The sequence below is a fragment of the Aythya marila genome, assembly GCF_965140915.1.
Source record: "Aythya marila genome assembly, chromosome: 4".
Taxonomy (NCBI): domain Eukaryota; kingdom Metazoa; phylum Chordata; class Aves; order Anseriformes; family Anatidae; genus Aythya; species Aythya marila.
In genome coordinates, this window is record NC_139045.1 from 910,615 (window position 1) to 925,952 (window position 15,338).

The 15,338-nt window shown below is 41.7% G+C and overlaps 2 protein-coding genes across 5 annotated transcripts in view; one reads left to right on the plus strand and one right to left on the minus strand.

Moving 5' to 3' along the window:
• The window catches only part of METTL14 (methyltransferase 14, N6-adenosine-methyltransferase non-catalytic subunit), an 89,527-nt gene that overhangs the window by 67,890 nt on the left and 6,299 nt on the right, over window positions 1-15,338 (minus strand). Inside the window, exon 1 of one of the 3 annotated variants that reach the window (XM_082759770.1) lies at window positions 7,904-7,990. The exons of the other annotated variants lie outside the window; for them this stretch is intronic. The gene's annotated coding sequence lies outside the window, so the exon portion shown is untranslated. Of the gene's footprint in view, window positions 1-7,903; window positions 7,991-15,338 lie in introns of those variants that run through there. 3 annotated transcript variants of the gene reach the window in all.
• The window catches only part of PRSS12 (serine protease 12), a 45,121-nt gene that overhangs the window by 28,273 nt on the left and 1,510 nt on the right, over window positions 1-15,338 (plus strand). Inside the window, exons 11-13 of one of the 2 annotated variants that reach the window (XM_082759767.1) lie at window positions 290-412; window positions 7,701-7,981; window positions 12,833-13,081. In XM_082759767.1, coding sequence (XP_082615893.1) covers window positions 290-412; window positions 7,701-7,981; window positions 12,833-13,081 — 653 coding nt within the window. Of the gene's footprint in view, window positions 1-289; window positions 413-7,700; window positions 7,982-12,832; window positions 14,372-15,338 lie in introns of those variants that run through there. The other variant, XM_082759766.1, reaches the window with a different exon arrangement.

Genomic DNA, 15,338 nt, shown 5'->3' on the forward strand with positions numbered 1-15,338 from the left:
TATAATGAATGCAATCTGAGAAGGGAAAATTAAAATTATTCGCAGTGGGAGGAAGTGCTCAGAGTGCTGGGTGTCCAAACAATCCATTAACAAATCTCAACCATTGTTAAATGGAATTGTGGATGCTGCAGGAATATAGAGGTATTCTCAACTGCTACTCGATACGTACCATGATTTGTAAGTTCTGTCAGTCAAAGAAGCTTACATGGGATTTACATTCAAGGTAACTGACGAGCTACCTTACCTTTCCATTTTTGTACCCTGAAAGCAATGCCTGTGCTCTCTGCAGGGGTGGCTGGCCATGGCAGGTTGCCCTCCGACTGAAATCTTCTCATGGTGATGGAAGACTCTTGTGTGGTGCTACTCTCATTAGCAGCTGCTGGGTCCTCACTGCTGCACACTGCTTTAAAAGGTAGGTCTGTCTCCCTTTAACAATGCAGTGCATTTTCAAACTACATCACATTTCTGGGTGTAGGCAAAAACATTCTGGTTCAAGCCTATTGAAAACTGTTCAAAAGAGTTCAACTTTGATTTAAAAAAAAAAAAAACACAAAAAAAACCAACAACTGGCATCCTTTGCCCCCAGATAAAAACAAACAATAAAAGAATTCATTGAAATATTCCAGGTGTATCCACGAGATCTATATTCAAAACTTCAGCATTTCCATGCAAAAGCATAGGCAAAACTTCTGATATTTTAACAGATCTTTCTATTTCAACAAAACTGCAGCTTATGTCTTTTAGCTTATAGCAAAGACAACTGAGCAAACATCAAACACAGGAACTGTTTTTATTTGTTTGTTTTGTAAATGCTTGATGTTCTTATACTGACTAGCTGTACTTGTCCCCCAAAACTCTTTGTAAGGTATAGCATTATTATGTATTTTGCAGAGTCTAATAGGAAAGTAAATCTGTAAACTGGACACTAGTGAGACTGAACAAGTTCTGCTCATTCTTCACAAATAGACTGGAGCAACTACCTTACTCTGTTATTGCACAGCACAAACAGAATTGTGTCTTTTGCAGCTATCTAAATAAAGATTGCATCTCCTTTAATAGAACTTGGTCAAACAAAGAAATAGTTGCCTAAGATGCAATGCTAGGATATTTTCCGATACTTGTATCTAGCAAACTATGTCCAATTCAGCTCTCCAACACTGGTATCTAGCAAACTATGCCCAATTCAGCTCCTTTCCACGTAGACTGCAACATACACTCTGTTATAAATCACATCTGGTCTACTTGGTCCAACTTTTTCTGCAGTTCTCAATATCAAACTATTATCTAGCTTTTCTAAATGTCTTTTCACATTTTTGCAGAAATGTTTTGTTACTAATGATTCTCATATTAGGTTTTTATTATATGAACTTTTCAGTATTTTTGACATCAGAAATTCATTGCCATGAAGTTACTGTAGTAAAAAAACCCACCAACTTGCAAAGTAAGGAAGTTGGTGTAATATTTTAAGCTTTCAACAGCAATTATTTCACTGGAACTCCTACAGAAGATTGCAGTACAGACTGGAATAAAAGTGTAGAAGAACTGCATTGCAGTTCTGAGGAAATTTGCTAAAATTGGCCTGAGTGGGCTGCAAATGTTTAACCTTTGGACTTTTGAGCCTTTCCTTTTGTACACTAGTAAGTAAAAAAGAAGAGTCAGGCATATTTTTACTCAAGTGAATAGGAATCATTACCTTTGCTTAGTGCCAGATGTACTTCTTTTTGTTCTTATGGTTCATGAAAATCATGAAAGATTTTTCTTAGTAATATTTCAAGTTGATATGGTCAAACTCAATGAAATTACTGCTTACTTCCACTGGTATTCCAGTTGTTTCCGTGGACCTATGAAAGCACTTCAGCTGCTGTCATCAAAATTCATATAAAATGGCTTCATATTCCCATTCATCATCTCTATAGTGATTACTAAGGATGCACCTTAAACTCTTGAGAAAGCCTTTGATTAGAGGCTTGAAAACACACCAGTCCTTTCTGTTGTTTTACCTTCAAGCACAGGCAAGAAAGGAAGGTCACAGGAAGGCAGTTACTGTTTCTGTGTACAAATCAAGGTCGTAGCTACCCAGCCGTCCTCTTTATTAGAATGCTTTTACACATTTGATGATACAAGTTAGTTACTGCGGTGCCTGGAACTGTGTCCTTGCAGTTCCCACTCCCCAGAGAACACATTACCTGCTCTTTGCTATGGCTTGCTTATTTCACTGGGGCTCCAAGTCCTAAGGATGTGCTGCCAAAAGCATGCTCATTTTGGATCCTTTCCTGAACACCAACATAAGGGGAAGATGAGTGGCTGTTCATTGAGCTACTCAAGGGTCTGTAGCAGGCTCTCTTAGAACTGTTCATTACATGCTTACAAATTGTTTTACTCCAGATGTTGCATTTAAAATAGCACAACCTTAAATCTAAGCATGCAGCTCTGGCAGATGATGGATGCACTACTGTTTAGTGTAAAAGAGAGAAGACCCCTTTGGTTCTGAGCTGGCACCGGACAGACAGGACAGAACTTCCTAATGCTCTCAGAGTGATTTTCTTCAGGACTAGGATAGGTTTTAAAGTACTAACTATAGATCAAATGCCATCTTCACATATTTGCCACAAACAGACAAGAGAAAGTCTAGTATACCATTTCCTGTATCCTGGAAATCGGAGTACTGCTTAAACAACAAAATTGACCTAGACTGTATTATAGATAAAAAATTAAATACTTAATTTTTTTTTTTTGCATGATGGTAGAAATTGTTTGCCAGCAGTAAAGTAGCATTACTAGTTTCTGTGATTTCATATATACAATTGAGATAGAAGGCTGTTTGAAGCTATTTTTCCTTTTACAACCCACCCATCTTATTAGCAAGATTTGTCCTGAGTGGTTCTGACAGCTACAGGGAATTTTCAGACCTATACATGAAAAAATACTAACTTTGGATAATTAGAAATATGAGGCATGAAATAAAAAAGAAATTAGAATGACCATGTCATTTTTAGAATAGCACTTACATGTGATCTGCTGCACAGAGCCAGAAGCGTATCTATAAATTATACGACAGCATTTTCAGTGACCTTTTGGAAATGTTTTTGGCAGATTATGTCAGGCAAAATATATTCAATGCTAATGGCCTGGTACATTTGTATTCTAATATAGTAACACTCAGATGTGTACCAAAAAACAGTAAAATACTACTTTCAAGTATTCAAAGATAGTATCTAGCAGCTCATTCTGGGGTACAGAGTCTTACTTACAATAGCTTTTAATGGCAACTAACATTGTTATAAACAATGACTAGCAAATATTATCAAACCATTTAGTACTGTTAATTGGCAAAGAAACCCATAATTTTACTTATTTTATTGGGCTTAGTTCTATCATTTAGATGCTTAAATGGAATGTCATCACACAGTTATGAAATTTTAGTGGAAAAATATAACTGAAGGAGATGTCAGTAACAAACCCATAACTCTTCCACCTCCTATACTAAGTGGGGGTTTTACATTTAAGTTAGAATATTTGAAGGGAAAATAATACAAAGCCATTTTACTGCAACAGTAAGGGAAGTATTTCTGTACCAGCTTCCTTTTTGTAATTTACTCTAGGGAAATAGATCCTACAAAGTTGGCTAACGCACCAGCTGAGGGTGTTTGTAATCTCACCCTGTGCAAGGAGTGACACTCAGTCGACTGCATAATCCACCCCAGTGCTATTACACACTTAGATGCCGTTCATCACTTCCGTTCTGCAAATAGATTTCGTAACAGTGAACGAAGACTGCTTAATCACAGAATCACAGAATTGTAGGGGTTGGAAGGGACCTCAAAAGATCATCGGGTCCAACCCCCCTGCCAACGCAGGTTCCTTACAGCAGGCTGCCCAGGTAGGCGTCCAGACAGGCCTCGAATATCTCCAGAGAAGGAGACTCCACAACCTCCCTGGGCAGCCTGTCCCAGTGCTCTGTCACCCTCACCGTGAAGAAGTTCTTTCGCATGTTGGTGCAGAACTTCCTGTGCTCTATCTTGTGGCCATTACCACTTGTCCTGTCCTCGCAAGCCACTGAAAAGAGGTTGGCCAAATTCCCCTGTCTCCCACACCTCAGGTATTTATACACATTGATGAGATCCCCTCTCAGTCTTCTCTTCTCCAGGCTGAACAGAGCCAGGTCTTTCAGCCTTTCCTCATAGGGAAGATGCCCTCCATGACAGTGTTCCAGTCGTGCAAGCTGTCCCACATTTCTGTGATTGCAACGAGATTGTGGCCCTGCAACTGAACACAGATCTTGAGCTCATCCTGTTTATTTCCCATGCTCCGCACATTGGTATACAGGCACATTAGGGAAGCAGCAGGCACAGTTACCTCTGGAGGGATGCAAGAAGATTCCGGACGGGGTACCAGGATCATAACTTTCTCTGAGGAGCCCTCGGACCATCCTATGGGTCAACTCAGAGGTTTTTCCGTACTATTTTCAAGAGTGACAGCAGTGACAACTTACCCCAGCCCTTCTCTGTCACTTTTAGCTCCCCTCCCTTCCCCCGTCAAACCTAGTTTAAAGCCCTGGTAATCAGCCCAGAGAGCTTGCTCCCCAATACACTGTGCACCCTGAGCATTCAGCTTCCTGTCTCACACTGCCCTCATCCACTTTGGAGGGGGGCACAGAGCTGTGCTGTCAATTCTGCAGGTGAGTGCTTTATTCCCCTGCTACCCAAGTTTCACAGAGGACCAATGCATTCATCAGCTTACATAAGAAAATGAACTACTGGTGTCTGTCAGTTCAGTTTTCACAGTGTATTCAAACTGCCTTGTACATGTATATCATAGTGATATGTCTTCGGTCAAAGAAGTGAGCACGTTACGGGTACTGCCATGAAAAAAAGATGGCCAAAGCAACCAATACAGAGTCCAAAGCATAACTAGAGAAATAGTATTTCCCCCCTAATTTTTACTTTTCTATATGAAAGTTTCTAACTTGGAATGCTAAAGCATTACTGAAAAGTATTTCTCATGGGCCAGGAAAACTTGCTTTTCAAGTGTATCCATATGTAAACATGTTAAATTAAACTTTGAATAATAGTTTCTCAAAATTTCCAGAAGTAACAATGAGCAAATATAGAGAACCTATTCAGTACAAACTGACACAGCAATATCCAAGGCATTTTACTGTAAAGACGCACAAGTTACAAAAAATCCACTTTCACAGAAATAACACTAGAAAAAAAGCTGTGTGAAGTAATGCCTATACTACATAATATTTTAACTTAATGAAAATGCACAGCTTTCTCCTTTATAAAGGAAAGCCACATAGTTGGCAAAAGGAAAAGAGAACATGATGAAACTCACCCAAGGTTACAGAATAGATCACAGCACTGCTATTAAAAAAAAAAAAAAAAAAGTGTTTTCAATCCAGTGCCAGATTATACTTTTCCTGGCTCCCACATAATAGCTAAGAGTAATGATACTGTAAGGGTAGACTGAGAAGAGCATACTGTCTCAGCAAAGTACAGTGTGATTAGCCTTTTCTGGTGTAATAGATGTGGTAACAGGGACCCAACAGGGGATTCACCAGTTTCAGAGCAGAAATTCCTGGCAGGTGGCAGATGGCAAGGATTTTGACAGATTATCTGTAGGGATGCAGAATTTAGGATTTCACTGACGTCATACTTCAGATGGACAAATATGACCATACATATGACTCCAGAAACTAGTTAAGACCTATCAATCTTTATTACTCTGAAAAAAATCCTTAAGAGCAAAAAAAAGTAAAAACAATGTATTGGGTGCTAATTCTGCTCCCATGGAATTGCACCATATATTCTATCAGGAAAAGAACTAACTGTGAGGTCTTAGTGAGCTTTTAAAATGAAAAAATAACCAACCAACCAACCAAAAAAACAAGAGACAGACTAATCTAGAAATGAGAAAGTGAGATCTAATGCACGAGAGTGAGATACATTCAAGTGTTTTTTTGTTTGATTTTGGTTAAAGAAGCTTACAAAAAAATACTTCTAGAAATTTCAAGGAGCTGGAGTCAGAATCCAAGCTTTTGCCTTTTCTAATGTCTTATTCATGCTCTGATTTCTTAATGGAAATACCTACTGAAAACTGAAGGAGTGATAAATTATAAAATGGTAGGACTTTTGTGGTCAAAATAGAAAGATTATTAGCAGTGTGATACATACAGAGCTTTTGTTCTTATATATCTTTATAGTAAACTTACTGAAACACAAATCATTTGACGTATTTTTTTTCAGGTAGGAAATAAACAATGTGGTTGGTTGAATACACAACTCATTTTTTTCTCATTCTCCCTCTGAGACTAAAATCAACATGGATACTTGTTCAACACTTCTGTAAACATTAAAAATTCTGCATCAGTCACAACTCTTCACTTCCAGCTGCTATACAGTTTTGATTTCCAACCAGAAAATTCAGTATATCTAAAGAGTGAGTGCTTCACACATACTACAAAGGATGACTTGGCAAGTTTTTTTGTGGCAGACAAGTGACTCCATTTTTCCTACACAAGTCATCTTCAGATGAATAAATGTTTGGTCGTTGCCTGCAGCCTTCTTTTCTTACAAGCCTAGAAGTGAAATTATGCTCATACAAGACCTGAGGGAGACATGCAGAATTGAAAAGAAAGCTCTGCAGGTAGCCATGGATGCAACTTGCAATTAGAAGAAATATTCCATGGTATGTTGTTCAGAAGCACTCTAATGTTCCTGCTTTGCCCACTATTCCTCAAGCAAGTTTTAGTACGCTATGGAGATCAACAGATTGCCAGAAGGTATTAAAAAAAGTGCAGTTTAGGAGGTGACTGAACATTGTGGGCTACTTCCTGCACATGTACTACAAATTTCCCATTGAAGGCTATATGGGAATGGGAGAAGTCAAAGCAAAAATATTTGGGCAAGCTTAGTCAGATTTTAAAATAAATAAATACACTCAACACTACTCCCTTGTTTGCATTTTCCTGAGAAGATCTGTGTGCCCTGTAATTCAAAATCTCCAAAGGCATGCATAAAAAAATGTTATTTCAGCCACAGTAATCACCGCTAAAGTATTTACCATTTAGTCTTAAATGCTGAATAGATTGGGGTCATAATAACAAATCTGACTTAAAGGCTTTCTGTTACTTTGAGAATAGGTGTTCATAATTCACACAGACTTCATTTTCCTTAACATACCTTTAGTTAACCAAAGATGTTTTTATCAGGTTATCTGTCTCTAGAATTAAAAGAGCATTTTCCTTCCTCAAGATTTTTCACAGCCAACCTACAAAGCTAGCTTGAATACTGTTTTCATTTCAGTAATTATTTAGGGCATTACAATGATGTTAAGTACTCAACTTTTTGTTAGAATCACTGGCAGTTTGTGTTACCCTTACTAAATACATTTATAACACACACTTTGGTTGCACCTTTGAAGTTAAGTGCCAGTCAAAGCGAATGGCTGTAAGAAACCGCGCATATGTAAACATACAGAAAGGAACATCAGCTAATCTGGAATGCCAGGAAAAGTTAGAAGGTACTCTTTAGGAGACACTTGAACTTCAAGTAATATAGTATAGTAAGTAATACTTAACAGTATTGCTCGTAAGAAAAAACACAACAATGTTGGTATTGCTATATGTGAGGAATAAAGACACTGATCAAATCTGACTTTGCATGAGCAAGCCCTGTTTGCTTTAATCTCAATCTCAGGTATGGCAATAACACTCGGAACTATGCCGTGCGAGTGGGAGATTATCATACGCTGGTACCAGAAGAGTACGAGGAAGAAATCGGAGTCCAACAGATTGTGATACATAAAGAGTACAGGCCTGACAGCAGCGACTATGACATTGCACTGGTGAGGCTACAGGGCCCGGAGGAACAGTGTGCCAGATTCAGTACCCATGTCTTACCTGCCTGCCTGCCCTTATGGAGAGAGAGACCACAGAAAACTGCTCCTAGATGTTACATCACAGGATGGGGTGACACAGGTAAAAGTGTTTTAATGATTTCCACCCTCTGATCTTGCTACCTGAGGCTGCTAACTGAAAAAAAGGAAATTGAACACTTGAAGTGAGGAAATGCAAAAAGTAACAATTTTACTCTTTTTATATACAGAAATGTTTTCTCTCCTGGTCCTGAAACAGGAAGGACAACGCTTTGTTTAGTGAATTTAGTTTGTGCTTGAGAAGTGGTGATTAACCATGTCATACAAACCAGTTGGTATAATGGCCTCATTAAGATCGACAAGCATGAAGGAAAGGCTTATTTGCTGCCTGGCACACCCTGAATAACAGCATATCACCTCCCCCTTCCCCAAACGTAACTAGCAGCTCTAATATATTTAGGGTTTTTAGGTGAGTACAAGAGATACTTGAGAAAGGCTATCTAAATTACTCTGCTTCGATGGAGGCATGGATAGAAAATAAATACATAGTAGAATTTCAAGTAACATTTTTAGCCTCTCTTGTTACCATTGACATTTTTAATCAGCAGCTGGATTTATATGAGAAAAGATCTTGCCAAATCTTGAGAGCCTCAATACAACCTGCAATCCAGGTTTCTGGAATAAACTAGCTAGTCATTTTTTAGGTCAATACAGGACTATTATTCTTCAAGGGTCTTTCTCCTTAAAATATTTTACAAGTTAATAAACACACTTCACTGTCATGTTTTTGTGAGGTTGAATACGGTGCAAGAGAGCAACCACACTTGCTGCTTTGTTCCACTGATTCACTTGAACTGGCAGAGGCAAGGCCAAGTATCAGTTCTTCCTCTTTCTATGCATCAAACTGTATGGACAGCTGTCTAGGTCAGTGTACTACAAGGAGATAAACTTGTAGGTCTGTTTTTTTTTTTTTTTCTTTCCTTTTTTGTTTTTCTTTTCTAAGAATCACAGAATCACAGAATTTCTAGGTTGGAAGAGACCTCAAGATCATCGAGTCCAACCTCTACCTAACGCTAACAATCCCCACTAAACCATATCCCTAAGCTCTACGTCTAAACGTCTTTTAAAGACTTCCAGGGATGGTGACTCCACCACTTCCCTGGGCAGCCTGTTCCAGTGTCCAACAACCCTTTCAGTAAAGAAGTTCTTCCTAACATCTAACCTAAAACTCCCCTGGCGCAACTTAAGCCCATTCCCCCTCGTCCTGTCACCAGGCACATGGGAGAACAGGCCAACCCCCACCATGCTACAGCCTCCTTTAAGGTATCTGTAGAGAGCGATAAGGTCACCCCTGAGCCTCCTTTTCTCCAGGCTGAACAAGCCCAGTTCCCTCAGCCGCTCCTCGTAGGACTTGTTCTCCAGGCCCCTCACCAGCTTCGTCGCCCTTCTCTGGACCCACTCAAGCACCTCCATGTCCTTCTTGTAGCGAGGGGCCCAAAACTGAACACAGTACTCGAGGTGCGGCCTCACCAGAGCTGAGTACAGGGGGACGATCACCTCCCTAGCCCTGCTGGTCACACTGTTTCTTATGCAAGCCAGGATGCCATTGGCCTTCTTGGCCACCTGAGCACACTGCTGGCTCATATTCAGCCGACTATCAGCCATCACTCCCAGGTCCTTCTCTGCCTGGCAGCTCTCCAACCACTCATCTCCCAGCCTGTAGCTCTGCTTGGGGTTATTGCATCCCAGGTGGAGGACCTGGCACTTGGCCTTGTTGAACTTCATGCAGTTGACCTCAGCCCATCGGTGCAGCCTATCCAGATCCTCCTGCAGAGCCTTCCTACCCTGGAGCAGATCGACACACGCACCTAACTTGGTGTCATCTGCAATCTTACTGAGGGTGCACTCGATGCCCTCGTCCAGATCCTTGATGAAGATATTAAAGAGGACCGGCCCCAGCACTGAGCCCTGGGGGACGCCACTAGTGACTGGCCTCCAACTGGACTTGACTCCATTCACCACGACTCTTTGGGCCCGGCTATCCAGCCAGTTTCTAAGCCAACGAAGCGTGCGCCAGTCCAAGCCAAGAGCAGCCAGTTTCTTGAGGAGAATGCTGTGGGAAACGGTGTCAAAAGCCTTGCTGAAGTCAAGGTAGACCACATCCACAGCCTTTCCCTCGTCCACCCAGCGCGTCACTTTGTCATAGAAGAAGATCAGGTTCGTCAAGCAGGACCTGCCTTTCATAAACCCATGCTGACTGGGCCTGATCGCCTGCTTGCCCTGCAAGTGCTGCATGATGACTCTCAAGAGGATCTGCTCCATGAGCTTCCCTGGCACTGAGGTCAAACTGACAGGCCTGTAGTTTCCCGGGTCTGCCCTCCGGCCCTTCTTGTAGATGGGCGTCAGGTTTGCTAGCCGCCAGTCAACTGGGACCTCCCCCGATAGCCGGGACTGCTGATAAATGATGGATAGTGGCTTGGCCAGCTCCTCTGCCAGTTCTCTCAGTAGCCTCGGGTGGATCCCATCTGGCCCCATCGACTTGTGCACATCCAAGTGCTGTAGCAGGTCACCAAACAGTTCTTCGTGGATAGTGAGGGCCACATCCTGCTCCCCATCCCCTTCCACCAGCTCAGGGTACTGGGTATCCAGAGAACAACCAGTATTGCCGCTAAAGACTGAGGCGAAGAAGGCATTAAGCACCTCCGCCTTTTCCTCATCTCTTGTAACTAAGTTTCCCCCCGCATCCAGTAAAGGATGGAGATTCTCCTTAGTCCTCCTTTTTGTGTTGATGTATTTATAAAAACGTTTTTTGTTATCTTTAACGGCAGTAGCCAGATTGAGTTCCAGATGAGCTTTGGCCTTCCTAATTTTGTCCCTGCACAGCCTCGCTACATCCTTAAAGTCCTCCCTAGTGGCCTGCCCACTTTTCCAAAGATTATAAACCCTCTTTTTTCTCCTAAGCTCAAGCCATAATTCTCTGTTGAGCCAGGCTGGTCTTCTTCCCCGCTGGCTCGTCTTTGGGCACGTGGGGACAGACCGTTCCTGCGCCATTAAGATTTCCCTCTTGAAGAGCGCCCAGCCTTCCTGGACCCCTCTGCCCTTCAGAACCGCCTCCCAAGGGACTCCACCAACTAGTGTCCTGAGCAGCTCAAAGTCAGCCCTCCGAAAGTCCAATACAGCGGTTTTACTGGTCCCCTTCCTGGCCTCGCGAAGAATAGTGAACTCCACCATTGCGTGGTCACTCTGCCCAAGACAGCTCCCGACAATCACATCCTCCACCAGTCCTTCTCTGTTTGTGAAGAGAAGGTCTAGCGGGGCACCACCCCTGGTAGGTTCACTAACCAGCTGCGTCAGGAAGCTATCTTCCACACTCTCCAGAAACCTCCTAGACTGCTTTCTCAGGGCTGTGTTGTGCTTCCAGGATATGTCAGGGAAGTTGAAGTACAGGAGTACGAGTACAAGAGCTGACGATTTCGCAACTTCTGTCAGCTGCCTGTAGAACTCCTCATCCGTCTCCTCATCCTGGTTCGGCGGTCTATAGCAGACCCCGACCAGGACACTAGCCTTGTTGTCCCTGCTGATCCTAACCCAAAGGGACTCAACCTTGTCATTCCCAACCTCGAGTTCTACAACCTCGAAAGACTCTCTAATATAGAGAGCCACACCGCCACCCCTTCTGTGCTGCCTGTCCCTTCTGAAGAGCTTATAGCCAGGCATTGCAGCACTCCAGTCATGAGACTGGTCCCACCACGTCTCCGTGATGGCAACCAAGTCGTAGCCTGCGTGCTGCACGATGGCTTCCAGCTCCTCCTGTTTGTTACCCATGCTGCGTGCATTGGTGTAGATGCACTTCAGCTGGGCCATTACCTTATCCTCCAGCCTTGCCATTGTTCCCCCTGGCACAGCCCCAACAATCCTTGCTTTAGCCCCATCCCCCTTCCTACCTAGTTTAAAGCCCTCTCAATGAGCCCTGCCAGCTCCTGGCCCAGGATCCTTTTTCCCATAAAAGATAGGGACCCATCTGAGGCCATCAGGCCAGGTGCTGAGTAAAGTGCCCCATGGTCGAAAAAAAACAAGATTTCTGCGTTGGCACCAGCCCCGGAGCCACGTGTTTATCAGGTGGGCTTTCCGTGTCCTCTCTGTACCCCTCCCTGCCACCGTAGGGATGGATGAAAACACCACCTGCACTCCTGCTCCATCCACTAACCGACCCAGCCCCCTAAAGTCTTGTTTGATAGCCTTCAGGCTTCTCTCTTCAATGTTGTCACTGCCCGCCTGGACTATCAAAAGAGGGTAATAGTCAGAGGGGCGTACCATTTTTAATTCATTACTTAGCATTTTACACAATTCACTGAAAGTTCTGCAGCATTGTTTAGTTAGGGCATCTATTTAAGAAAACATTAGCCATTGCAGTAATTGCCTCTAATTATGGTAAGAAATTACATAATTGCAGTGCTTCAGCTGAAATTTCATCTCACTATGTGAGTCATACTTAAGTCACAACCAGTAGGATTTTACCTTAGGAAAAAAAAAAAAAAACAAACAACTTTCCACTAGCTTTCGTTTCCCATGTTTCCAACGGAAAAAAAGGTGCAAGCTAGAGAGAAAAAAAAAAAAAAAAAAAAGACCCATTGAAGTTTTAAAGCATATATTCTAAAAGTCACAAAAAGTGTGATTGTAACACAATAAATTCAAACCTTGGCAGAAGCCAGTGAGATTTACATGAGGTGTAAAGCTACATCTTAAACTCTGAGCTTTTTTTTTAAAAAAAGTGTCTTTCTATATTTACAATCTTGTATGCAATGCACAATTTTTTTTCAATACTTATTATTATTTTCAGTACACTTAATGCTGAAACAGTGAAAAGGATTGACAGCATAAATTGGATCCAATGCTATTTATGTTTCTGAGACAAAGCATCATACTGAGACAGTAACTTGAGTCCTCTTTTCAGGAAGGGCTTATTCAAGAACCTTACAACAAGCTGCCATCCCCTTACTTCCCAAGAGGGTATGTGAAGAGCGTTATAAAAGGAGATTCACGGGAAGAATGCTCTGTGCTGGAAACGTCCAGGAACAGAAACGTGTCGACAGCTGTCAAGGAGACAGCGGGGGACCGCTGATGTGCGAACGCCCAGGGGAAAGCTGGGTCGTGTTTGGTGTGACCTCTTGGGGCTATGGCTGCGGAGTGAAAGATTCTCCAGGTGTCTACACCAAAGTTTCATCTTTTGTCCCCTGGATAAAAAGCGTGACCAAACTATGAATGTCCTTAATCAAAACCAAACTGGATTAACAAGGTTTGAGGCAGGACAGCTTGAACAGCAGAGTGCACACAGCTGGGGCCCACAGTGGGTGGAAACACACATTTTCCTGATTCACGTGGTGTTTCTGTTTTTGTTACATCCAAGCTGTATACACACAACCTTTCCAGTCAGGGACTACTATGCAAACAAAATCCTTCTGTTTTGAGGAAGTTTATATTGCATGAACAAGTTACCATGCACCTATGATAAGTGGAAAAGTGACCTCCAGCTTAGAATAATGTTGGAGCAGGCCAGCTGGAGAGGTCCCTTTCAGACTCGCTGTTCATGGGAAGCTCCGAGCTACTTATGCTCCAAGATTTTCTGGAACTAATTACACATCTCAGAGTTCATTTTCAGTCTAGTTTGTTTCATCAGTTCTTGACTGGTTTCTTATTATTCCTATGATCTTATACTCAGCTTTCTGGTTTGGACTCATGCTTCATTAGTTGATGAGACCATGAACAGGGCGATTCTTGGTAAGTAATTTTATGTATTAAGTGTTAGAAGGAAAGTAAGTGTCAATAGTCAGATGCCCAGCTAGCCTGATAAACATTATTACAGCTTAGTTCATAAAGCACATTCCCAAGTGAAGCAGGTAGTATGCTGGAAGGTAGTTTCCCTGCAAAGCTTCCCTCCACAGTTATAAGAGTGAGATCAAGGAGGTGTTCAGACAATGCCTATCTTAAAAGGTCTATGAAGTCTTAAACTACTGTTTTCTACGGTAGTTTGTAGAAACAGTAGTTTGTACAATACAGTAATTTGTGTAATACTTTGACAACATTCTCATGTTTAGGTGCAACACTGTTTCAGATCGGTCTCATAGGAAAAGTGTGAATTATCTGAAATCAGTAACCTCAAAAGTCTCTTTTTATCTTTTATCCAGTAACTGCTCAAATTAGTCAATAGTAATTTATGATACTACATGAAGAACTAGTTGTCATATGTTCTCTAATGCCCTCTTATATTCTAAATATCATTTAGCAATATCTATGAGCTACAGTTTTCAGTGACTTATAAAGTATTTATGTATCTTGATTCCCTGTGTTAATTCCTTTCACAAATACTTTCCTCAGGCTAAGAAAACCTTAATGGTTTATTATAAAAATGCACCAATAAAAAGTGACTGTAATGTCAACACAAAAATTAAACAACTTACTATCTTTTCAGAAATGGCCGCCTCATTAAACTTAAAATCACAGGATCATTTGGGTTGGACGAGACCTTTGAGACCATCAGCTCCAACCACCAGCCTGACCTACTGAGTCCCACCACCAAACCACTTCCCTTCATTCCACGTCCACATGGCTCTTAAATACCTCCAGGGATGGGCACTCCCCCACTTCCCTGGGCAGCCCCACCCAATACCTGACTGCCTTCTCTGTGCAAAAATTCTTCCTAATGTCCAATCTAGTATTATCACAGAGAACAGAGGAAGCAATTACCATTTTAGTGCAACACTAATTGGGATCAGTCTTTCAGACAGTTAGCCTGAGACTAACTCCAGTCAACAGTGAACCATGAAAGTCCATACTACATCTGTAAGCTCTAAGGCCAACTGAACTGCCTCTAAGTGTACTCTGCATAGTACGTTTTTAACAAACAACCTTCTTAACATGACGAAATGAAAGCTGTGGGCCATGAAATACCCCAGTGAGACAAACATGGCAGATGTGTGGTACAAACTGTGACTACCAGTTACTGTTCTCCTGTGTTTCCTTTCCCCAGTCACTCAAGCTGTGACAGTATTGTGGCCTTTTGTGAACTAAGTAGGATGTTTGTATTTGTGTTGTAAGTGGGCATTCATTTATTTCTGTTTGCTTCTATGTCTCTGCTGTTGTAACAATATCCAAGACAACTTGATTTGCATACAAAAAGTGACAATGCTAGTGCAAGTGAGTGCATACTTAGCCCTCAATTTCTCTCCGACCTCAAATTTAGTCTTCAACTAGCTTAAATGTCTTGTTGGAACTGGTGCTAAAATAGTATACATGAGGTGCTTTTAGATTTTAGTTTTCTCTAATTCTGCACTATTGGATTAGTGTGAAGTATATTATTTAAAAACCTACCATAAAATTGTAGTACTATGATCACCTACTGGTAGACCTATGTGAAAGACTGCTGGTCAACTTCAGAACCACTGATAAAAGACCCATTATTT